The sequence below is a fragment of the Podarcis filfolensis genome (assembly GCF_964270895.1).
Source record: "Podarcis filfolensis genome assembly, chromosome: 8".
In the NCBI taxonomy this organism is placed as follows: Eukaryota; Metazoa; Chordata; class Lepidosauria; order Squamata; family Lacertidae; genus Podarcis; species Podarcis filfolensis.
Window position 1 is genome coordinate 79175421 of NC_139611.1, and position 23651 is coordinate 79199071.

General features: G+C 50.9%; 1 protein-coding gene and 1 long non-coding RNA gene across 8 annotated transcripts in view; one reads left to right on the top strand and one right to left on the bottom strand.

Moving 5' to 3' along the window:
- Nucleotides 1–13474, top strand: part of ERF (ETS2 repressor factor) — a 39277-nt gene extending 25803 nt beyond the window's left edge. For 4 of the 7 annotated variants that reach the window (XM_083627379.1, XM_083627377.1, XM_083627376.1 and 1 more), the window contains 3 exons: nucleotides 6852–7086; nucleotides 9133–9248; nucleotides 10380–13474. In XM_083627379.1, coding sequence (XP_083483505.1) covers nucleotides 6852–7086; nucleotides 9133–9248; nucleotides 10380–11614 — 1586 coding nt within the window. In that variant the 3' untranslated portion in view covers nucleotides 11615–13474. Of the gene's footprint in view, nucleotides 1–986; nucleotides 3141–6431; nucleotides 6690–6851; nucleotides 7087–9132; nucleotides 9249–10379 lie in introns of those variants that run through there. The other 3 variants (XM_083627382.1, XM_083627380.1, XM_083627381.1) reach the window with 3 other exon arrangements.
- Nucleotides 13475–19913: 6439 nt separating this feature from the next.
- Nucleotides 19914–23240, bottom strand: LOC310769235. Its single transcript, XR_014551558.1, has 3 exons — nucleotides 22038–23240; nucleotides 20456–21179; nucleotides 19914–20121 (listed from the first exon to the last, which is right to left on the bottom strand). It is a non-coding gene; the product is annotated as an uncharacterized lncRNA (long non-coding RNA).
- Nucleotides 23241–23651: the final 411 nt, after the last annotated feature.

Here is a 23651-nt window from a genome sequence, read left to right on the forward strand (position 1 = left end):
AATTGCTTGCCCACCTTTAAGCGGGGTACACTTAGATGTGTGTGGGAGTGTTGCCGGATCACTTTTACTAAGCTGGGCTCTTGCCGGGGGGGGGGGTTGCCGTCTTAAAAATGGCCTTGCAGCGGTTTCCGTTTGAGGGCAAGTGGTTGGTGGACTTTGCTCCTTGAAAGGAGTTTGCGCGGGGGGGGGGGGAGGCGGATACGAAATAAAGCTGAGGTTGCATTAGGAGGTGGAGAAACAATTTGTTTGAAAGGGGCTTAAAAAAATCTTTTTGCATTGTGTGTGTGTGGACAGACAGCAGTTCCTTTAAATTTTATTTTTATTTTTATTTGGCAGAGGCTCTGGGGAGGGGTCAGATTCTTTCCTCTGTTCTCTTCTCTCTCACCCCCCCTCTCCTTCCTCTCTCTCACTCTCTGGTTTTGTTCAGAGCTTCCACCCCATCCCCCCCTGGCGCCACCCTCCCCCCTCCCTTCCGAGCCCGATTGTCTGTCTCCTGGAATCTTGTGTGTCTTTTTTTTTTTTGAAGTGCTTCTGTTCGGACTTGTCTTTCTCTCACACCTCCTCTTTTGCAGTAATCGAGGCCACTGAAAACTCTTCTCTCTCCCCCCCCCCTTCCCCTTAAACTCTGGGAAAGTTCTTTTCTTTGGGCGTCTGTTTAAAAAAAAAGAAGAAAAAAAAGAAACCCTAATAATAATTCCTGGGCCTCGCCCAAGCCGCTAGGAAAATAAAATCTTGCAGCGTTAACCCCCATGTTGGAATCTTTCTCACACACAGAGCGAACGCAGATCCCAGATCTGAAAGCATTCAGATCCCAATTGCAAGGCGCTTAGTTTTTCCACCGTCTGAAAAACGCTTTTTTAAAAAAAACCCCATCAACTTTGTTTTTGGCGCGGGAGGGGGGGGAGGAAAGAGGTGTCTGGCTTCGTCTTTATTGCCACCCCTCGCTGGCATGCTTCATGCAGACGGCCTCTGATGTGGCTTCTACTAGCTGAGCGTGGGCCCCCCTCCCTCCTCCCCCCTCACCCCGCTTGCCTTGCTGAAAGCCAGAGAATGGTAGACTTGTGCATGTGGCTTTAAGAAAGCTGTTAGTATTGGGGAGTGATGTAATATTAAGGGTTCCCCCCCCCTTCTGAAGCCGGGATTGAATTCCAGCCCTTTTAGCTTCTGGCTCCGGGGATTAGTCACAGGGGTGGTGTGGTTTGGAGTGTGTAAAAGGGGGGGGTGTGTGATTTAAAGAGATATCAACTTAATTTCCAGTTTTCTTCTCTTCTCCCTCCCCCCTCCCACTTTTTCTTCTTCTTTGCTGTCTTCCAGGAAATCCCTGAGCAAATAACCATAGAGCCCCTTCTTCAAAACAGACCATAGTTCCTTGGAGGGGAGGGAGGAGGGTCTCTGTGTGGCTAGCCTTGAGTTAGTCAACCAGACAAAAGGAGGTAAAGTGTTTTTAAGATGGAGTCCCCTTTCAGCTGAGCTTTGAAATAAAACACACACACACACACACACACACACACGCTAGAACTCTGGCAAGCAGGAGCAGTTTCAGCCCCCCCCCCATACACACACTTTCTCTCTCTCTTAGGAAGCAGTGGAAAATAGGAAGGGGGGCGTGGAGGGCTTGGCTTGGCCAGAGGAGCCTTAAGCCAAGCCTGGGGTTGCGAACACTGTGTGCATTGTGTGTACGTTTTTCGTGCGCCTTGCTGCTCTCTCGCTGTCAGGGAAAATGCCCCTAATTGCCTTCAGTTCCCCCATCTGGGGCATGTGCATGGGTCAAAGGTGTTCTCCCCCTGCCTGCCCTCTCTGGGACAGAGCTGTGGCTCCGGGCTGCCCTCCTGCCACGGATGGGTTTGTGTGGCATGGCTGGTAGCCCTCACTCCCTGCCTTGGAGCCCTGCAGAGATGGGAAAACGGGGTGGGCTTCATTTGATGAGAGAGATCTCTTGCCAATGGGGCATCTGGGACCCATAAAAGACTGGGAGAGGTGGCTGGAAAGGGTTCGGTGGTGATGACAAACGCTCTCTCTCCCTGCTTAGTATGGCTTGGGTGGGTGGCAACAGACCTGCCACGAGCTCTGTGGTAGGGACGGCTGGTGTCTCGTCGTCTTCCCCCACCCCACCCAGCCAGCCAGTCCCTTGGCACAGGCCTGCCTCTGGTTCGTGCCAGAGCGGGGGGCACTGCCAGCCAACAGACGGTGGTTTTTGCCGCCAACCTCCCCGTGGGTTGGCAAAGGAGGTGGCTGAGTTGGTGGAGACATGGTGGCAACAGCCCATGGGCGCAGGGTGGGTGGCAGCAGAGGACTTGTTGAAACGGTCTTCTGCCTCTTCCACTTTGAAATAATGGCGGGGGGGGCGGGGGGGAGAAAACCCTCTTGGCTGTGGCGTGTTGTGGTAGGACTTGGAAGGCAAGGATAATAGGGTGGGTGTGATCCTGGGTTCCTCGGTTTGGGTGCAAATGGGACTTTTGTGAATAAAGAAGGAAGTGTGTGTGTGTGTCTGCATAACTACTTCTTTATTTTAGTAGAGGAGATAGCAACCTAAACCCTTTCCCTGGAAGATTAAATCTCTGCAGCCTGATCATTGAGAGGGAGCTTCTGGGTGGGTGTAAAATGATAAGAGGATTGTGTATTTGAGCAATGGGGCAATGCAACAAGCACCATGCTCCTTTCTCCCCTCTTCTCTCTCTCCCGGCCATAGGAACAGGAATGTGCCTGGTGCGTTCCTGGGAGGGTGTTAGTTGGTGAGAATCTAAACAGCAGGACAGGCCTGGTCTGCAGGATAGGCAACTGGAGGGGAGGGGGGGTGTCAGAAGAGCTTGCCCTTTTAACCGGCTGTCAGCTCTGCCAGGCTCTTCCTCTTCCTCCCCTTCTCCTGCCATAGGATCTTCCAGTTGGCTTGCCCCCATAGCAGGCACCCCACACTTGGTTAAGAGGAGACCAAAGTTTTGCAAGAGGCCTTTCCTCTTTAGCTGACGGGACTCTATACCCCCTTCCCTCCAACCGCCCTGATCCAAAATGATTGCAGCAGCTTGGATGTCAAACCCAACTGCAGGATTGCCCTGCAGAGAAGAGAAGAGTAGGGTGGACCAGGAAGCCAAATTTCCTCTCCCCCCAACCACCGCCACTCACCTGAGGCCTGATGTACACAGGTGAGTTGGTTCCAGCGTGCAATATCATTGGCAGACGCACCATTCTTTGTGCATCATTTAGCACAGGTGCGTCTGGGTTCCCAGCTTACATTGGATGGAGGTTTACAGTCCATTTGGAAGGCCACATGTTCCCTATCCCAGACTTTTTAGTTTAGGGGCCGTGCAAATGTTCGCTAGCATCACTGAGGGCCAGCCTGCATCTCGCAGCATCAGGTGCATGAGCCTGCAATTGGGTACCACTATACACATACACAATTTTTGTCTTGACAACATGAACGCTGCCATTTTTCTATTCCTTTTTTTAAAAGGGTGGAGGTATAGCCCTCTCCCACAGATAAGGCCTCCTGCTGACACCCAGGCTATCCTGGTACATGAGGTTTCTGCTTCTTTTAATGTGTGGTGTCCATGTCTGGAAAAGCAATCCTATGCAAAGACATTTCGGGGGAAGTTTTGCATTGCTGGGAGAAATGCCCTGATTGTCATAATCATGTGAAGGGCCCCCACCCGCCTTAAACTCCACGACGGAGGGGAGGGGGTTGCTCCTCCGGCTCTGTTACACCCTGGGAGGACTCCGCTGGTGGGGGTGGCGGGGGGAGTGTATCTGGTAGCACCAGCCGGAGAACAGTAGCCCATTCAGCACACTGTGTTTAGTTCTTTGCAGGCGGCTGATGTCACGGCCTTCCCCCCCCCCTTTTCCTCCACCGCCTTCCTAATTAGTGAGAACAGGACTGTGTGTGTGTAAGAGAGAGAGAGTTGGGGCTGACTCACATGCTGCAGCCGGGGGAGGCAAGGGGAGCAGGGCTGGCTTGTTTCTTCCCCGGCCCCCTCTTTTTCTCTCGCCCCCCCCTTCCACCCTCTTCCAACTCACAGGAACTGGGAGATGGGATGTCGTCCACCCACTCCACTGCTGGTGGAAAACAATTGGGGGGCCTGGATGGGACGCGAAACCAGGAGTCAAGCGGGGCATATAGGGGAACCTAAGATGTACCTGGAAATGGCTTCTCCCCCCCCCCTTCCACCAGCCTCAAACAGGTGCTACTGAGCTTGATGCTTCACAATGCACTCCTTTTGTGAAGAAGAGGGAGCAACTTGCTCCAAACTTTCTCCTCTCCCCCCCCCAAATGTGGCTGATATTGGGGAGAAGGGACCCCGCTGCTTTTCGAACCAAGAGTCTTGCATGGGCACCTGCTGTATCTGAAGCTGCTTTTGTGCCGGGCATCGGGGCGGGGGGTTGTTGTGCCTCCCCATGCTGCCAGTGCGTAGTTGTGGGGTGCCTGTGGCTGCCTCTCCTTGGGGTGCTGCCCAGTTCACGCTGTGCCTTTTCTCCCTTCCTCCCCGTTTATTTTTAGCCTCTTGTCTCCCTTGCTGTTGCCTGTTGCTTGGAGACTGGTACTTTGTGGGGGGGGGGAGCGGGGTGGTTTCTGTTTGTAAAAGGCCCTTGTGGTGCCAGGGAGCAAGGCAGCGAGGAAGATGCTCAGCTGAAATTGTGGTTGGGGGGGGCGCGCGCTGCACAACTCTGCTTCCCCATCCCTGCGTGGACCGCACTTTAGCCCTGCCCTTTTGCCTGTTGGAGAATTCATGGGTGCTGGGGCTGTTGGGACACACACACAACACGGAATAGCTTTGGAGCGCCCCCCCCCAAGGCATGCATCTATGGGACCCACCTCTAGCCCTCCCACCCCCCCTCTCCTCTCCGGATGACATCACCACCCTAATGGCTTGGTCTGTGCGCCGAGATGCCCTTGAGCCGGCGCCCGCCCGCGTCCCCAGCCTCCATTACAGGGCCCTGAATTATTGATGGGCTCAGAGCGCCTGGGGTTTGGGAAATGGGAAACCACAGTGCCCCCCTCCTTCCCCCCCCCCCCCGGCAAAGCTCAGACACCCCCCTCCCCCAAGGCACTGGGCATAGGCTCAGCAATTTCAAGCCAAGGAGATCATGATGGGTTTGGTGAGGGGGGGGCGGAGAGAAAAGCGAAGAAGGTTGTGGGGTGGTGGTCTCCCTACAACCACCCATATACTCGTTGCTGCGTGAGGGAGTTCAACTGCTTTCTCTGTATGGATTTGGTGTGCCAGGCATGCCCTACTGACCCGTACACAAGAGAGTGGCATTGCCCTTGGAGCTGAGGCTGCTGGACCCAGGACCTGGGAAACCTGGATTCAAATCCCCCCCACCCAGTCTGTTTGCTGGGCTGAGCTACCTCGCAGGGCTGTTGGGAGGGCTTACCTACAACCCTGTGAGTCTTGTTGACGAAAGGAAAGATGGGGTGTAAATACATTTTAAACCAAACGGTGGGTTCGCGTGGCACTGAGTTTGTGAGGCGCGCAGAGGTCGGAGCGTGTCCAAACTGGAAGGGCCCCCAGGATCCTTTAGGGAGAGCTCCCCCCCCCAAAAAAATCGCTTTAACTTGTGGGTGATGGGCGCACCCCTTCTGTTCCTCGGGCCTAGTGGGAGGCCCCATTCCCTGCAGGGCCAGCATGGAAACAGCCCTATTGTTTTCCCTTCCGACTTCCTGTTTATGAGAGAGCAGCTAAAATTTGGTGAGGTGGGTGGGAACAGGCGTGTTACCCCCCCCCCCCAATCCCAGGATGTGTCAGAAACAAGTCTGTGGGGTGTTTGGGGACCCTTGCCTGCGTCCCACCCTCCTCAAAAAAGTTTTGACCCTTGGTACTGCCAACGCAGGCCTACTACGCACGGGGTAGTCTTAGGCCTTGGGTGTGCTTCTGACGTCCTCTTGTGTTTTCCAGGCGCGCGCGCCCCCCCTTGCAGCAGCAGCCCCACAGCCACCCCCCTCCCCAGGAATGCTCTGGGGCTGGGCTAGGCTGCTGCCTCGTGGCTGGAAAAAAGGGCCCCTTGTCTGGGAGCTGCTGACCTCAGCCACTAACCATCCCCCCCTTGCCCAGTGAGAACATGGCACAAAGAGCCTTCCTTCCCCCCTTTCTCCTCCCCCCCCCTTTAAACATGTTGATGCTTCCCTCTCTCTCTGTGCCATAATGGGGCTGATTCTTCACAGAGTTGCTGAGCTGCACCCCTTAGGTCTCCTCCCCCCCCCCTTTCGCTCAGTGTGTGTTTTGCTCTCGGGGTGGAGATTGTTGTGCAGGTATGGGTCCCCGGGGCAGGACTCTGTAAGTTTGCTGATGGAGGCCGCCAGCTCTGGCTTCTTCGCACCCCCCCCTCCTCCCTCCCAGGTAGAGGGAGGCTTAACATCAAGAGGCAAGCCTGGGCTGTTCCTCCCTCCCACCCACGCTTGGAGGAGGATCTGGTTGGGACCCAGCCTGGAAGTCGCAAGGCGGCTTGGCCGGCCTCCCAGCCTCCTGGCTGCACAAGAGGAGAGGCGGCGGCGGCAGCAGCAGCCGCCGGTTTCCTGTTTTTCCCCTCCCTGTGTGTGCGCTGGGGGGGGTGGCAGGGAGGGGAGAGAAATCCATGCGCCTCGTAGTTTCATCCTGCGGGGAGATGGGCCAGCAGAGTCCTGAACTTCCAGCCCTCCCTTGGCTGTAACCACTGTGCCCTACTGTCAGCACTTACCGATGGGATGCGGGAAGCGGGTCAGAGTATGGGAAATGGCAGTACCTTTGTTCCAAGTCTCTCCCCCTCCTCCTTTTTTTTAACAGGAAAATTACTTGCTTCTCTCTTCTCTCCCCCCCTCCCACCGCGCAACCTGGCTGCTGCCTCCTCCATCCCGAGCTGGCTAACTCTACTTTTCTCCTTGCCAGGGTTCGCCTTCCCAGACTGGGCCTACAAGCCAGAGTCGAGCCCCGGCTCGCGCCAAATCCAGCTGTGGCATTTCATCCTGGAGCTTCTGCGCAAAGAGGAATATCATGATGTCATCGCCTGGCAGGGGGACTACGGCGAGTTTGTCATCAAGGACCCGGACGAGGTGGCCAGGCTGTGGGGGGTGCGGAAGTGCAAGCCCCAGATGAACTACGACAAGCTGAGCCGGGCCCTGAGGTGAGTCGGGGGGGGGGGCGGGAGCTGGCAGAAAAGGGTACTGGAAAGAGAAACCCCAAGAGTCTGCTTCCCTTGTCCCTACCCTCCTGGGCTGTTCAAACCTGGCTGTGTTTTTCACACCTGTGCAACTGCTGTGTAAACCCTGGGAACCAATATATGGAGTGGAAACCTGTATCCTGAGACTGCAGCCTTTTTTATTTTCTAAACATTGCATGGTGCTAGTCCTTAACGGCTCCAGAAACAGCTTGGCAGCACCTGGTGAAATCCAGAAACAGGGATGAGTGAACAGAGGGGAAGACCCCAGAGCTCATTGTCTGCCTCCCACTGCGTTTGTGAACACACTTCTCTGCTTAATCCTTTCCCCTGTCTGACCACACACACAGATACACTATTTTCTGAATCTTCAGAGCAGAATGAGTTGTGGAAGCCGTCAAATGTTGCCTACTTCATTCTGAGTTTATTTTTTGCTTTCGTTGGTGCATAATACATAATTTTAAATAAACCATAAAATTATAGGGTTGGAAAGGGATCTTGAGGGTCATTTAGTCCAACTCCCTGCAGTGCAGGAATCGCTCATTCATCTTGGGGCACAAACGCATGACCCTAGTGCTAATCACGCAAGCTCCCCGTTCTCTGCTTTGTTTTGTTCCGCTCATCTTCGCAAAAGAGGCTCGCCTCAAAATGTGTGGCATGCATGTGAAACCGCACCAGCCCATTGTGCCTGGCCATAGTACTGCTTTTGGAACGGTGCCTCACAGCGGTCCTGTGAGGTAGGCCTCTCTTGCTCCTTGCTGAGAACAAGTCTTCCCATCACCCCAAATCCACAGTCTCAGGTTTGCATTGGTTCTGTGTATCTAAATGGAAGACCTCTGGCTTTGTAATGCACCTGTTGGGAACCTTTGGCCCTCCAGATTTTGCTGAGCCCCAATGCTCATCACTCCCTGGCTATTGACTCTGCTTGCTATGGCTGATGGGAATTGTAGTTCAGCGACATCTGGCTGGCCAAAGCTTCCCCATGCCTGATAACAGTGATTTGCGTATAGTCCTGCCGGGAGGTTCCATCACTTTGCAGAGGGATGGCTGCAGAGCAGAGGGTGCCAGATTCAGTCTGATTCGGAAGCAGGTGATGAGGAAAGACCTCTGCTGGAGAACGGCTGCCGTTCAGAGCAGGTTGCGCTGGGCAAGATGGCCAAAGTCCAACATGGTACAAGGCAGCTCTTTGCGTTTCATCGGACCAGAGCTGCAAGCCGGAATGATGGTCATTTTGGAGTCTGTACAGAGTTAGTAGCCAGAAAGGGACATTCACGCCATATATTTAAAACTATGATACCACTTCCTGCAAAGAATTCTGGGAGGTGTAGTTTGTTAAGGATGCTGAGAGTGGCCAGGATACCCTCTGTCCCCCTCCCAGTACTACAGTTCCCAGAGTTCCCTGTGAAGAGAGATTGACTGATAAAGCATTCTTGAGAATTGTAGCAGCTTAGCTCTGTGTGTGTGTGTGTGTGTGTGTGTGTGTGTGTGTGTGTTTGCGCGCATGCACATGTATGTGGTGGGGGAGGTTGATAAGTCACTGTCTCCCCACCTCCGGTACCCACCTATGCAACGGAGAACATAACCTCACAGCAGGAAATAATATGCATGCTTGTGGGAGCTGACAACTCCAAAGAGACAAATAGAACAGAGGTTTCACTCTTGAGCTGGCAGCAAGTAAGGGGCTTAAATCTGTTTCCGCCTCCTGTGGGATGGTGAAAATGAAGCTTTATGAATGTTCTCTAGCCATCACCTGGAGGAGATGGGTAACCCAGGCATCCAAGCAAGTGATAAATTTCTTGTTCCACCATGAGGTCTAGAAACTTGTCTGTTGTTAACAGGTTGTGCTTAATAGGTGCCCAGGCCGCAAAAAACTCAAATCTGCTCTGAGTGTGGAGGAACCACAGAACTGCCCACCAAGTATTCAGTGTCTGAAGAGTTTCTGTAGTGGGTGTTCAACGGGGCTTGTGAGTCACTGACCTTCCCCTTCTCCTCCTGCGCCTTGTCCTCCTTCAGGTACTACTACAACAAGCGGATCCTACACAAGACCAAGGGCAAACGTTTCACCTACAAGTTCAACTTCAACAAGTTGGTGCTGGTCAACTATCCGTTCATTGACATGGGCATGGCAGGTGAGTTGGGGGGGGCAAAGAAACCAAAAGTATAAACCAGGTGTGGGGAGCCTTTGGCCTTCCAGATGTTGTTGAGCTACAGCTCCCATCAGCCCCAGCCATCAGGAATCCATGGGCCAAGGGTAATGTTGGGAGTTGTAGTTTGGCACCATCTGGAGGGCCCAAAGGTTCCTTTCACCTGGCTCGAGCAAAGGATTTCATTAGAGGAATGCGCATGTCAACTTGCAGAAGTGGTGAAAGTGATGGGTTGTTGTTTTTTGCAAAGATTGGGGGTGCTGCCTTGGTGTACGAACAAAGCACCCCTCCCCTATATGGTGGTGGCTACACATAGAAAGGCATAATGTAGAATCTAAATCTGGAATCCAAGTGCCTGCTCTTCCCTGTGCACAGGGCCAGGCCAGGGGCAAAGTCACCTGTTATAGGAATGCATGCGTTCTGTACATGAGGTTCAGTCCCTGGTGTTCCTACCCAAAAGCTTTTGGGGGCTGTGCTACAGCTGATACAAATTGAAGCCCGAAACATCAGTGGGTGTGCAGTGAAGAAGCCAGAATGAATTGCACAACTTTTGGGGGCTGCCACCAAGAAGACCCTCTCCTGGGCCACCACTATCACCCAAACTTCTGAGGGAGGTGGAAGATTGGCTGATCTAAAAGCCCAGGAGGGCATGTAGGGAGGGAGGGAGGTCGTCTTTCAGGTACTGTACTAAGATAACTCAGTTGGTTAGAGCGGGGTGCTGATGACTCCAAGGTTGCAGGTTCGATCCCTGTATGGGGCAGCTGAATTGCAGGGAGTTGGAATAGCAGATCAGCAGGGTCCTTTCCAACTCTACAATTCTATAAGTCAATCAAGGCTTTATACACGAATGGTGGGCACCTTGAATTAGGCCTGGAAATGGAACAGCTAGCCGATACTGGATATGTACATGCTAGAATTTTATGTTGTCAACTGCCCTGAGATCTATGGAAGAAGGGTGGTATGCAAATTTAATTTAATTTAATAATAATAATAGAATTTTGGAGGGATGTGATAGAAGACAGAAGGAAAGTGGGGATAGGACTGGGTCAATTTTGTCTACTTCCTCCTTCCTCCTCCCGTATGTTGGATCTCCCTAACTTCTCTTCGTTTCCGCAGGCGGGGCTGTGCCCCAGAGCGCCCCTCCCGTGCCGTCTGGCGGCTCCCACTTCCGCTTTCCCCCCTCGACACCGTCCGATGTGCTGTCTCCCGCCGAAGACCTGCGCTCGCCGGGCGTCTTCTCGGCCGTGGCGCGCCGCCTGGCGCGGGGCTCTGTCAGCGACTGCAGCGACGGCACCTCTGCCAACTCGGAGGTGGAGGAGTCACTGGCTGAGGAGCAGCGTCGGGGCGGCGGGGAGCCCGGAAGCTTCCGGGGGCCCCCGGTGCCTGGCCATGCCCGCTTGACCCATGACGGCCTCTTCCGGGTCTACCCGCGCCCACGGGTCCCCGAGCCCCTCAGCCCTTTTCCTGTGTCTCCCATGGCTGGGCCGGCGGGCCTCCTGCCCCCTCAGCTGTCCCCAGCTCTTCCCCTCACGCCCACGCACATGAACTACACCCCTTCACCCACCCTCAGCCCTATGTACCCTGGCGGCTCCCACTTCTCCTTCAACCCAGAGGACATGAAGCGCTATCTCCAGGCCCACACTCAAAGTGTGTACAACTACCACCTCAGCCCCAGGGCCTTCCTCCATTACCCAAACATCGTCATCCCACAGCCCCAGCGCCTCGAGAAACCACCCCTGCCACCGCCACCGCCACCACAGGCCGAAGAACCGCCTTCCCCTTTCAAGTTCAAGCTGCAGCCGCCGCCGTTGGGGCGCCGCAACCGCGACAAGCAGCAGCCCCCTGGCCTGCCCCCGGGAGAGTCCAGCAGCGGCATGCCATCTTCCTCTTCTTCTTCTTCCTCCTCCTCTGCCTCTACATCTGGGGCGGAGCCGCCTCTGCTGCCCCAGATCAAGGTGGAGCCCATCTCTGAGGGCGAGTCGGAGGAGGACCTGACCGTCGAGGTGACCGACATCAGCGAAGACGACGAGGACGTCTTCAAGGCTCCTCTCGTGCCTCTGGAAAAGCTGGAAGAGGAGGAGGAGACCCCGGCAGCCGCAATGGCGGCCGCACCCCCCGCCTCCCGCGCCGGGGAGAGCGGCAAATGCATCCCTCTCAAGCTGCGCTTCAAGCGCCGCTGGAGCGAGGACCAGAGGCTGGAAGCGGGCGCGGGGGCCGAAGAAACGGATGACAAGAAGGTGAAGGGGGAAGACGACGCCAGCAGCCACGGGGATGGGGTGGGCGGCCGGCGGATCAGCACTGAGCTGCAGCGGGCCACGGCCGAGCTGACCCTGGAGAACCGGGATTCCTAGAGCTGGGATGCGCAGCTCCCCCACGGCTCCCTTCCCAGGACAGATGGACAAAATGGGCAGGAGGGGGAAGAAGGGGGGCTGGTTTTGCTGCCTTAACTCAGAGATTATCTTTTTACCTTTTGTCAGTTTCCCTTCTCTCCACCCCTCCGCCCCCTGTTTATTCCGGAAACTCTGTAAATTTTATTATTATTTCTTATCTGGAAGCCAGACGAAAAGGAAAAAAAAAAGGAGGAAAGAAAAAGAATTAGGGGGCGGGGTGAAAAAAAATATTGAACAGTTTTTACGTGTCTATATACATATATAAATATATATATATAAACTCTTTGCGGGGAGGGGGGATTTCTAAAAAATTAATATGCTGGGACGACTTTTAAGGGTTCTCTTTATTCCTGTTCAACCCCCTTTCCCTTAAAATCCTTTAAGGTTATATAGTCCAAGGCCTTTTGTTAAAAAAGAAAACCCCGCAGGAATGAGTAGGGTTTTTTATTTTTTAAAAGAACGAAAGCTCATAATTTTGGTTTTGCCTTCCCGGGGGTTTTTAAGGGGTGGTCTTATTAAAAGAACCCACCTCCCTGATATTTTCCTTCTCTTCCTCCCCCCCCTTGCGATTGGCAAGTTTAAAGCACAATACACTTTTTAATCCTCCAGGGGATTGAGAAGAGAATTAGCCATATTTTTCATGCATCTCACTCCATTTTAATAGCGCCCAAGAAGTGGGTTGTGGGGTAATTAATATCCCCTTCTAACTTATATTATGTAGAAGTGATGTACCTTTTAAAAAATAAAATGCACCCCCCTCAACCATGCTCTTCCCCTGCCCCACCAAAAAAACACAGAAACCAACCTCATTTGCTAGAGGTTCCTAGGGCAGAGAGTGTTGGACTGCTCTTGAGTCCAGAGCATCATCTTAATCTATTCCCCCAGCCCATCTCTCCTCTCCTATAAATAGTAAGTTGGTATATTTGTGAAACCTTGGGATCCAGAATAATGACAGAAGAGGGATTTCCACCCACCCACCCACCTCTCCAAAGAAACTCCTTCATAATCCATTGCTTTATGTAACCAAAAATGAAATAGTGGGCTTGGTCACAGTGTCCCCCCCCTCTCTGCCTATCCCACTGTGGTCTTGGGTGGGTGGGTTTTCAAAGGGGTTTTTAAGTGCCTGTTGCAAGTGCTTTTTCCAAGATAGTGGCCACACCTTTTTCTCTCTTTTCTCCCAACCCTACTTTTCCAATACTCTTTGTCCCACGAAACCCCCCACCCTTCCTCTCTCCATGCCTCTTCCCCCACCCCCAAATTAAGGCACTGTTTCGCCACCTCGCTGAATAAATCCCTCCTCAAGGGAGGGCCAGAAGCTGCCCCATCTCCCCCTTTCTGTCAAAAAGGGAGATTTGGAGCCAGGGGGTGACTGCAGGATGACAGTGCCTTGCAAAAAAAAACAAAGCAGGGATCTTCCCCCCCCCCAAACAAACACTTGTGTACCTCCTAATTGCGCCCCAAACCCAGGCAGGCATACCCGCCTTTGTTTTCAGCTACCCCACATTCAAGCAGGAAAGAGACTTTTTCCATGTCCCAGCAGGAGAGAGAAATGTTGTCTGTTGTTTTTTCTGCATCCAGACGAAAAAGCAAAACCACTGCTCAAAACGGGTTTGGGAAGGGTGCTGTAATCCCGGAAGGCTAGGTCTTCGATCATAACCTGCTGTTTGTAGGGTGGACATAACGAGGTATCATGCTAAAGGTTTTTTTTTTATATACAGCCTTATTCAAATTCTTGTACATATCGAGGAAATGGGGGTGTCTCATTTTAAGAATGTAAAAACAAAAAAAACACACCAATAAAAGGGTTTTGAGATTTCATAACTTTGTGCTCCCTTAGAAAAAGAAAACAGCTTCGTGAATCTTGGAAAGTTACTGTTTAATGCATTGCTCTTGATTTGAGTGCGTTGCTATAACGTTTCCCTAAAAAGTGGTTCTGCACTGACTGCAAGTTCTCTACCAAGAACATCTGAATTCTGCCACATGAAGCTTAATAGTGGAAGCTTATTTCTCCACCTCTAGCTTCTAAGAGGGTCGGGATTATTGCCCATGGATTTACAAGCAGAGTTTGGTAGACATATTCGAGATGATAAAAGCTGAGATTCTTGAAAAGGTAAAATTCCAGACTATGCTGCTATAGATGCATATAGGTAAAGGGACCCCTGACCATTAGGTCCAGTCGTGGCAGACTGAGGTTGCGGCGCTCATCTCGCTTTATTGGCCGAGGGAGCCGGCATACAGCTTCCGGGTCATGTAGCCAGCATGACTAAGCCGCTTCTGGCGAACCAGAGCAGTGCACGGAAACTCCGGTTACCTTCCCACTGGAGCGGTACCTATTTATCTGCTTGCACTTTGACGTGCTTTCAAACTGCTAGGTTGGCAGGAGCAGGGACCGAGCAATGGGAGGGATTTGAACCGCCAACCTTCTGATCGACAAGTCCTAGGCTCTGTGGTTTAACCAACAGCGCCACCCACGTCCCTTACAGATGCATATATGACTCCGCTTGTAACATGGTAGGGGTGAGGATTCTGTGGTCCTCCAGACCCATCTGCCTGAGTGAGGATGGTCAATATTTGAAGAGCCACAGGTTCTCCAAAGAGGCCTTGCTTTCTGATTAAAGATAATGCATAGAATTTCTAGGATGAGATTTCTCCTTCCCTCAAACTCTTCAAGGCTGATGAAAAACTTCTCTTTCACATTTTCCTTTCCTATCTTAACCTGAATATCGAACGTGCTTTGCAAGGAGCCCTGGGCTTGCTTGCTAGCCGCCCCACATTTCCTTTCTGCGAGTGGAAACCTGTGGAGAATCATTTTAAAGGATCCCTTCTAGGGTTGTGCCTAGTGTTCCAAGGCCGCAAAATTGCAGATGATCCCGTTGCAAAGAGCTAATCTTGAGGGGTATGTTTTGCGGCTATATATTTCCCACAGAGACACTGCTGATCCACAGGAGCAGCCCTGTTATATCCTAGTCAACGCTGGTTGAATATGCACGCTTGGAAAATGCTCAACGCTGTGATAAGTGGCATGGGGATCATCGTATACTCCAGAGTTATAAACAGGGATGCTGGCAAGGCCAGCAGACCTTACTGTACCTCTGGATGTATCCAAGTGGTCCCTGGGACAGTCCCCTTGTGACAGTCCTTTGCGGTAGAAGACAGGACAGTACTGTAGTGAGCAAGCTGTCCGTCAAAGAACCATGGACATTATCTAAGACACGGATTCCATTAGCACAAGGGACCCAAATTTGCTCCAGAGGATTGAGGGAACCCTAGAACAGTACGAGAGGAAAAGGGAGGAGGTTCTGTTGCACAAGTGTAAATCCTTACATTAATGGAACGTACTGCTACATTGGGTGCAATCCTCCTTTGCCATTATTGATTATTCTCACCGAGGAACCTCTTAATACCTTATTTTAAAAGCTGCTGAGTCCTGAAGGCAGGCCTGTTGAAGACTGTTCATGGAGCAAGTGGAAGTGAGCTGTGTTCTGGCCTGAAGGAAGGAGTGAGGGTGGCCTAGGGCAGGGTTAGGCCAACTTCGGGTATTTCTTTTCCCCCAATTATTATTTGGACATGAAGATACCCCAACCAGAGCCAGATGCGAAATAATGGCAGAGATTGCTCCAGTACACTTCAGATGAAGAGCACGGTGACTCCTAGGCACAGGAATTTGCTTTCGGGATCAGAACTGGTTTCACAATCCTCATGCGAGCCCACTTAACGAGATGTTTTCCCCCTGTGCTTTGGAGCTAGAGAACCTTCAGATGTTAATCTGAACTATAGGCTACACCAGCTGAACCTGATGGGAACTGGAGTCTTAACTGCATCTGAAGCTTCACAGGGTGCCCATCTCTGCTGATCAATTAGCAATGGGTGGATGGATGTGTTTCCTAGTTCCATGTCAGTTCTGCATGTGTTTGATAGGTTTCCCGTTGATGTGGATTTAAAAACAAAGCTCTAGTTGCATTTAAATCGTACGTATTTTTATGTCCAGCTCTACATCAAAATGCAGAAGCGTGATTTGATAACTGCATTCTGAGCCACAAGCGAATCTTGGGACTGCAAATCAAGCTGGTTTGTTTTAAAGCGGACCAGATGGAATTATTAAAACAGCACAGCACATCAAGGCAGTTTCACTGCCCTCTTTGTCCCTCCATTATTGGTTCTCCCACCCACTTGTCAGGGACCACTGGTCATCCCTGACCACTGGTCTTGCAAGCTAGGGATGGTGGGAGTCCAAAAACAGCTGGAGGCCAGAGTTTGGGGAAACCCTGATCTAGGCCATTTGCATGCCTCTGAATACCAATTGCTTGCAACTGCAAGCAGGGAAATTAAAAGACGAAATTAAAAGACGCCTGCTCCTTGGGAGAAAGGTGATGGCAAACCTAGACAGCATCTTAAAAAGCAGAGACATCACCTTGCCAACAAAGGTCCGTATAGTTAAAGCCATGGTTTTCCCAGTAGTGATGTATGGAAGTGAGAGCTGGACCATAAAGAAGGCTGACTGCAGAAGAATTGATGCTTTTGTTTTTGTTTTTTTTAAATAATTTTTATTAACTGGCCAATCACATCAAATTAAATCACATCACATAAATTCCAAATTACAAAGCCAAATTTTTAAATTTTGTTGGGGGAACCCATACTTCAAGATCCAAAGGGGGATTCAGATCATCTTCTTATTACTGCGTTAATGTCCAAATCAGTCCCAATCAGTCCAAACAAAATTCATAATTCTATCCAGTCTTATCTTGGTGTTTCCACATCATATCTTGTTCATATAATTTCTATTTTTCCTTTACGATCTCTTCTGTTAGTCTCCTTAAGCCGATAAACAAAATAATAATCCTGTGTGGATTTCCCGTTCCTCCACTAAGTCCAGATGGTTTCCATATATCTCCTTCGTAGATAACATCGCTCTTTCCATCATAAATTTGGCATTTGTCGCTCTTAAGTCCCACCGAGAAGTTGATCCACGATATGTAAACAACTCTATTTCTCTCTTTCTCCTCCCAGACCCAAGAGCTTCAACAATGCCTCCCAAAATGGCGACGGCATTTTTAACTGCGTCATTCCAAAACTCTTAGCTTTCCAGCTTCATCTTGAAACATTGCTTTGGTTCGAAAGTTTATCTCCACACAGCCTTAAATCCACAGCTTAAGTCCTTAGTTTCTGACTCATTAGGGGAGGGGATTCTTGTTAAATCACATAAGAAAAAGGAAGGCAGGTTTTTTCCCCCCTCCCCCCTCAGTCATACCGTATCTTGACGTATCTTCTCATATTTTATTCTTGTCTTGTTATCAGAGATCTCTTCTGTCAGCAGTCTTTACTCCCCTTTTTCCTTGAAGCACGTGCAATTTATCTCGTCCAAATTGTTTCTTTTGAAGATGCTTGCAACTAGCGGCGCGAATCAGGGACGGCGTCCAGGAGTGCCGGAATCCCACAGGAGGGCTTTGTGCCTAGTGCCCCCACCCCCACAAATTCGGGGGTGGTATAGGGCACAGCAGGCAAGGGCCGTCCCCCCCACAATGCTGGGGGGGTTAAGGAGGCTAATTACCCCCATCATAGCCTCCAAATTACCTCGTGTGGGTCAGAGAGATGTTATTGTCAGCCATCTTCCGATGCGCCACCTAATGGCCCCCCCTATGCTTTTGAATTATGGTGCTGGAGGAGACTCTTGAGAGTCCCATGGACTGCAAGAAGATCTACCGTATCCATTCTTAAGGAAATCAGCCCTGAGTGCTCACTGGAAGGACAGATCATGAAGCTGAGGCTCCAATACTTTGGACTCCCTGGAAAAGACCCTGATGTTGGGAAAGATGTTAGGACCAGGCACAAGGAGAAGGGGACGACAGAGGGCGAGATGGTTGGACAGTGTTCTCGAAGCTACCAGCATGAATCTGACCAAACTGCAGGAGGCAGTGGAAGACAGGAGGGCCTGGCATGCTCTGGTCCATGGGGTCACGAAGAATCGGACACGACTAAACGACTAAACAACAAAGCAAGCAGGGAAGAGTGCTGCTGTTGCACTTCCTTCCTGCTTGTGAGCTTCCCACAAGCATCTGGTTCACCGCTGTGAGAACAGGATGCAGGAGCAGATGGACCACTGGCCTGTACGCTCTTCGAGTTCTTAAGCAGTTGTACAATTCAGGGGCACCAACCGCACAGAAGCAGCTGGAGGTGGTACATGCATCTGGCTGGTCACTGAGATACTGGACTAGACAAGCCACTGGTCTAATGCAAAAAGGGCCTCCTAATGTCCTTAGGGGGCCATTTTTATGGATGTGTTTTTTCCCCCTCTGCAGATTTTTCATAATTTTGGGGTATCCCAGAAGTATGCACAGTCTGCTGGTAAGTCTCTCGTAGTTTTTGGCTAGATAACCACAAGCAGAGGAAGACTGATCTCTATTGGTGCACAGATGCTTTTCCGAGATTGCTTTGGAAATGCTGCTTTCTTTCCCCATTGCCATCTCCATTATTGTGGAAGTTTTGAGAAAGGGCTGCTACCCCTCTATGGTGCAACTTTGTGAAAGTGCGGTATGGACTGCAGAATTCTTTTTTTGGAAACTCCGTTTGCATGTATGTTGCGTTTTTTGGTTTTTGTTTTAAAGGAACAAAGGCATTGGGGCAAAGCAGTTTCTAGTATGGTACTTGATAGTTGCAAATATACACACTGAAAATGAAGAGTGAAGCTTTCTGGAAATCTCAGAAGCCAGCGGCAATGGGGCAAGGAGAAGTAAACTAAGATCAGGATGCAATAGGACTTCTTTGCAACTAGAAAACACATGGAAGTAAATTGTGCAAGTTTGCTTAACTTGTGCAGGCGTGAGAATCTGCCATGTCCAGAAGCAGGAGCTTAATTTCTTTTTGGTACGAAATAAACCCAGGCCAGTTGTTGAAGTCCTTTTCTAGAAACTGCCATGCGTGTTTGTGGTTGTTTGGGGCTGTTATCTCTTAAGGTTTGAGGAGATGCTTGTGGAATTAATAGCCTCCTTTTGCTCCTGTTTGCTTTTGGGGGGTGGGGCTTAAAGGATATTAAGACCCCACAGCAAGCCTGAAAAGGACTGCACTCGTTCACCTCTCTTAATACCTACGGAGCCAGCCTCCAGCATCACGCCTGCCAGAAAGACCGGTTTGTGCTGCACAAGACTGGGGGGTGGCAGGGAAGAGAGACAGCGCACATCTCAGGTCCTACCCTGGGGCAAGCCCTGTCTGCAGAACTCGCTTCCTCTTCCACCTAGGCTGCAACCTATCCAAGCACCCTTGGGTGCAAAAGGAGGTGGAGCAGAGTTGGGGACCCTCAAACGCAGCACCAAGGTCTCTAGCATTTTCAGTGTCCGTCCGAGCGTTCATTACCACTTTGCTTAATACTCCCCAACGAGCTTGTAAGTAAGAGGAGAAGGATGGAGTGCAAACTAGATTTTGCTCAACTTTTCACAATGGTTTCAATGGGAGTTAAGGAATGAAGTTTCATTGATTTCCATGGGAATGAGCAGCTGACGTAAATTACGATCCGGTAGAATCAAATGTTTGGTTTCATTTTGTTAAGTGGGCCGTATCACTTAAGGCAATAAATGTGTGAGGTTTTCTGGGGAGGAAAAAAATGTGTTTTCCCTTAATAGTTACCCGGAGACAGGAGCCAGCACATGTAAAATAACCCATCCCTAAATACTTTCCCGAAAAATAAAGGCCTGCTATTCTGCAGAAGGCAATTGTCGAATGAACAAGACCACTGTCTCCGAGGGTGAGTGTGGGGAGAGAATGCCGTAGTTCAGGGTCAGCAAACCTCTGTATGGTGTTTTCTTTTTGACTACAACTCCCATCATCCCTGATCGTTGGCTGGGGCCATGATGTTCCCCAGGGCTGCTGTAGTTTCACCGCAGAAGAGGCCCTGTTTCTTTGAGCTACCCATCGCAATCTCTGAAACAGCAATATGTGGAGCCGTGCAAGTAGGGTTTCATGGAAGTGCTGTAGCAACATCTGTACTTTTTAATATTATTGTCAATTTATTAACATGAGCCTGGAAATGATGTACCCAGGCAATCCAATTTCTGCAGATTTGCGCAAAAGAAAAAAAGAAAAAGAGGTTGTCAAGGACTCTGAAGCATCACCCCCCCGTCATTGAAAACCCTACCAATATTTCTTGCTTGAGATTTTAGTAGGCGTTGTCATACCCTCCAACATTTCTCCAATGAAAATAGGGACATCCTATTTCATAATAATAATAATAATTTTATTATTTATACCTTGCCCATCTGACTTTGTTGCCCCAGCCACTCTGAGTGGCTTCCAACATTTCTCTGATGAAAACAGGGACCGCGGTAAGGAAAAGCAGGACCTTCCGGGATCAAATCAGAAACCGGGATGGCTTTTATAAATCCAGGACTGTCCCTGGAAAATAGGCACACCTGGAGTCTGTGCATCGTTCTATCTTCAAACGTAATTATCCTGAGGTCTCCTAGATGCTCATTTCTGCACTCTCCTATCCCTATTTATAGGGACGCAGGTGGCGCTGTGGGTTAAACCACAGAGGCTAGGACTTGCCGATCAGAAGGTCGGCGGTTTGAATCCCCACGACGGCAACCTAGCAGTACGAAAGCACGTCAAAGCACAAATAGATAAATAGGTACCGCTCCGGCGGGAAGGTAAACGGCGTTTCCGTGCACTGCTCTGGTTCGCCAGAAGCAGCTTAGTCATGCTGGCCACATGACCTGGAAGCTGTACGCTGGCTCCCTCGGCCAGTAAGGCGAGATGAGCGCCGCAACCCCAGAGTCGGCCACGACTGGACCTAATGGTCAGGGGTCCCTTTACCTTTACTATCCCTATATGTGACCTTCATTCCGTATTACTGGGCAGCGTTTTAGGCTGTTTCCTACACTCGGTTTTAGTATTTCTACGCTTGTTTTCTACCTTACATTGAATCCCCCTTTCTGGACAAAAAAACCACACATCGTTAATAATAAGTCCTCATAATCAGGCACCCAACAGTCCCTTCAACTGCCTTGCTTCCCTTTGCTGCCTGGAACACACTTCCCAAAATGCCAATGTGACGTGTTTTCCATGAAGCTTTGGGTCTAATCCTATATAAATTTCTGCAATTTTCTGAAACCGAATACATTTCCCCCTCTTACTACCATCTTATTTTTCTCCCCTGGTTGCTTCTCTGGTGTCAATTTTTTTAGAATGTAAGCTCTGTGGAACAGGGACTTCTTCCCACCCCTTAAAATATAGTCTTAAGAGACTTACCCCCCTCTCCATTGACTGTGGTTCTATAAATGATACAAACCATGGCTCACGTTCTGACAGTTAGCTGGTCTCAAGGGCAGCCAGCTCCTTCTACTGTTGCAAACGTTGCTCTTCTAAAAGTCCCATTGCACCCTTGTTGAAGCGAGTAATTAGTGGAAGGAAATGTGGGGCAGCTGTGGGTGCCGGAATATCTCGTCCTTCCTGTTCTTGCCATGGCCTGCAGTGCGATGAAATAATCTGCCCACCCAGCAGAAATCAGGGCTCCGTCATTCTGGAGACAGCAGACTTCCTAAGCGAAAAGAGGAAGGTTGTCAGTTGCCTGTTGGCCAAAACCTGCAGGCGCCCCAGAGCAGGACTCTGTGTATATGTAGCAAAATGGCTTGTGCCAATTCTGGCATCTTAACTCAGGATAACTCATGTCTGAGGTAGGGGATGCATGGGCCACCCAGATGGCCCATTCATTCATTCAATTTATACACCAATAGAAAGCATGTGAACAAAATAATCTTAATAACAGTACCCCCCAACAGCACATTCAATAGGCCATACCAGGCTGAAGGCCTGGGTAAAGAGGAGTGTTTTTGCCTGGTGCCTAAAGACATGTAATGATGGCACCAGGCGAGCCTCTCTGGGGAGAGCATTCCACAGACGGGGAGCCACCACAGAAAAGGCCCGTTCTCATGTTGCCACCGTCCGAGCCTCTCTGGGAATGGGGACAAGTGCAGGGTCCGGGTTGGTTCGTATGGGGAAAGGCAGTCCTTAAGGTATTGAGGTCCTGAGCTGTGTAAGGCTGCATAGCACTTTGATTTGGGCCCGGAAATGAATTGTTCCGGTGAGCAATCTGGCTGTTAAGTGTTGACTACACTATCCATCATTCCTAACAATTGACTGTCCTGCCTGGGGCTGATGGGAGTTGGAGTCCAGCAACCTCTGCAGGGCCACAGGTTTCCCGCCGTAGATTCTGTGCTCACAAGTACTGTAGATGCTCTCCAGGGTTTCATAGAGGGAGTGTCTCCTGGGCCTACCTGGCAACTGAACCTGGGACCTTCTGGTGCAAAGCAGAGTCTCTTGTCCAAAGGGACGGCAGCAAAAGCTGGCAGTGTCTCTCAGAGGGAAACAGGGACATTTCCCCGTACCTTAAACATACCTCATAGCTCTGATGGTTGCCTGCGTACCTGGCTTGCATGGCCCGAAAGGCAAAGAGGGTGTTGTTCAGTTCAAGAAATATGGCTGGGGTGGGTGTTTGTACAGGGAACACAATTGTTCTAGAACAGATCATCAAATAAGCGAAATGAACCTTGCCAGCTATGGCAATAAACACACTATTCTATAGCCTGAGCATTCGTGCGTGTGCATTTTTGTGCAGCGGTGACAGGTTTGGTACACAACTCGCTCAATTTATTAAGATCTGGGGAGTGTGTGAGAGAAGGAAGGTGACATGCTAGGGACATTTTTTAACATGCATCTCTCGAAGCAGAGATAGTGGTTTGCCTGGGATGGGCATCAGAAAAGGTCCTGATAAAAAAACACACAGTTGGAACACACTTTTTGGGCTATCTATGAATCGCCCTTTCCTTCACGGAGCTCAGGGCTATGTGGCAGTTCCCTGCCCTTCCACTGTATCCTCACTATAACCCTGTGAGGTAAGTTAGGCTGAGCGAGAGGGCCACTGGCCTACGACTACCCCAGTGACTGTTGGTAGAGCATGAGACTTTCGATCCCAAGGTCATGGGTTCGAAACCCAAGCTGGGCAAAAAGATTAGCCTAGATGACCCTTGCGGTCCCTTCCAAACTGACAGTTCTGTGACCTTCAAGCCCCACTGTCCTGGTGCGGATCCTAATAATTAAACACATCCTTCAAATCTTATTTCCAGGCAGGTAACATAGCCTTGTGGGGCCTTCCACAAAGAGCTGGATCCGGGCCTATAGTAGGGCGAGAGCTGGGCCAGGAGAAGGTGGCACCTGCCACCTATTGCCAGGAGGGAGGGAGGCTGGGGAGGTCAATCCACCTGCTGTCCCTTCTGAGGAAGACGGGGGAAGAGTGGCGGGTGCGGCCTCTTGCTGGCTCTGCTATTTTGGGAAGCAAGGCCTGAACCAAAAGACTTGGTTGTCTCTTAGCAACAGCGATGCCTCCCCTACGGAGCAGCGATGTGAGGGCCCGGCAGCATTAGAGAGGATGCTGGATGCATGCATCACTATAAAACGGCCGGCTGCCCGCACACGAGCTTCGTCCCGATTTTGCTGCCCCCCCCCCCCGCATGCAACTCTGTTGACGTGAGCTGGCAGGAGTGTGCGTGAGTGCCGTCATCCCCTAATTGAATTAATCTTGCCTGCTCCCGGTGGGAGGCTCTTTGCTTCTTACCCTTGACTTACTCAATAATTCATTAACCTCTCCATCTCCCCCTCCCCCCCCCCGCACTGAAGCTTTAACCCTTTGGGTCGCGCACATTCCTGAGTAGAGATCTGGGGAGGGCGGGCAGGAATCCCCGCCAGCGTTTACGGGGCCATGGACTCGCGCTCGGCTACTGCTGGGCCGAGCGACAAAGGTCCTTGCTTTCGGCACACGCCGAAAATATTCTTGCAGTAAGGCGTAGGCCGCAATGGGTCAGCCACAGTAATCGGGTTTAACGACGGCTTAGCTTCCGAGGGGGCTCTGCCGTCGTCAGTGGCAGGCCACTGAGTAGCTCAGAAGATGATGGAGGTTGCTTGCCTAGGAAGAGCAAGGCTGCTGGAGGTGGACCAAGACCTATCCTGTTCCCGC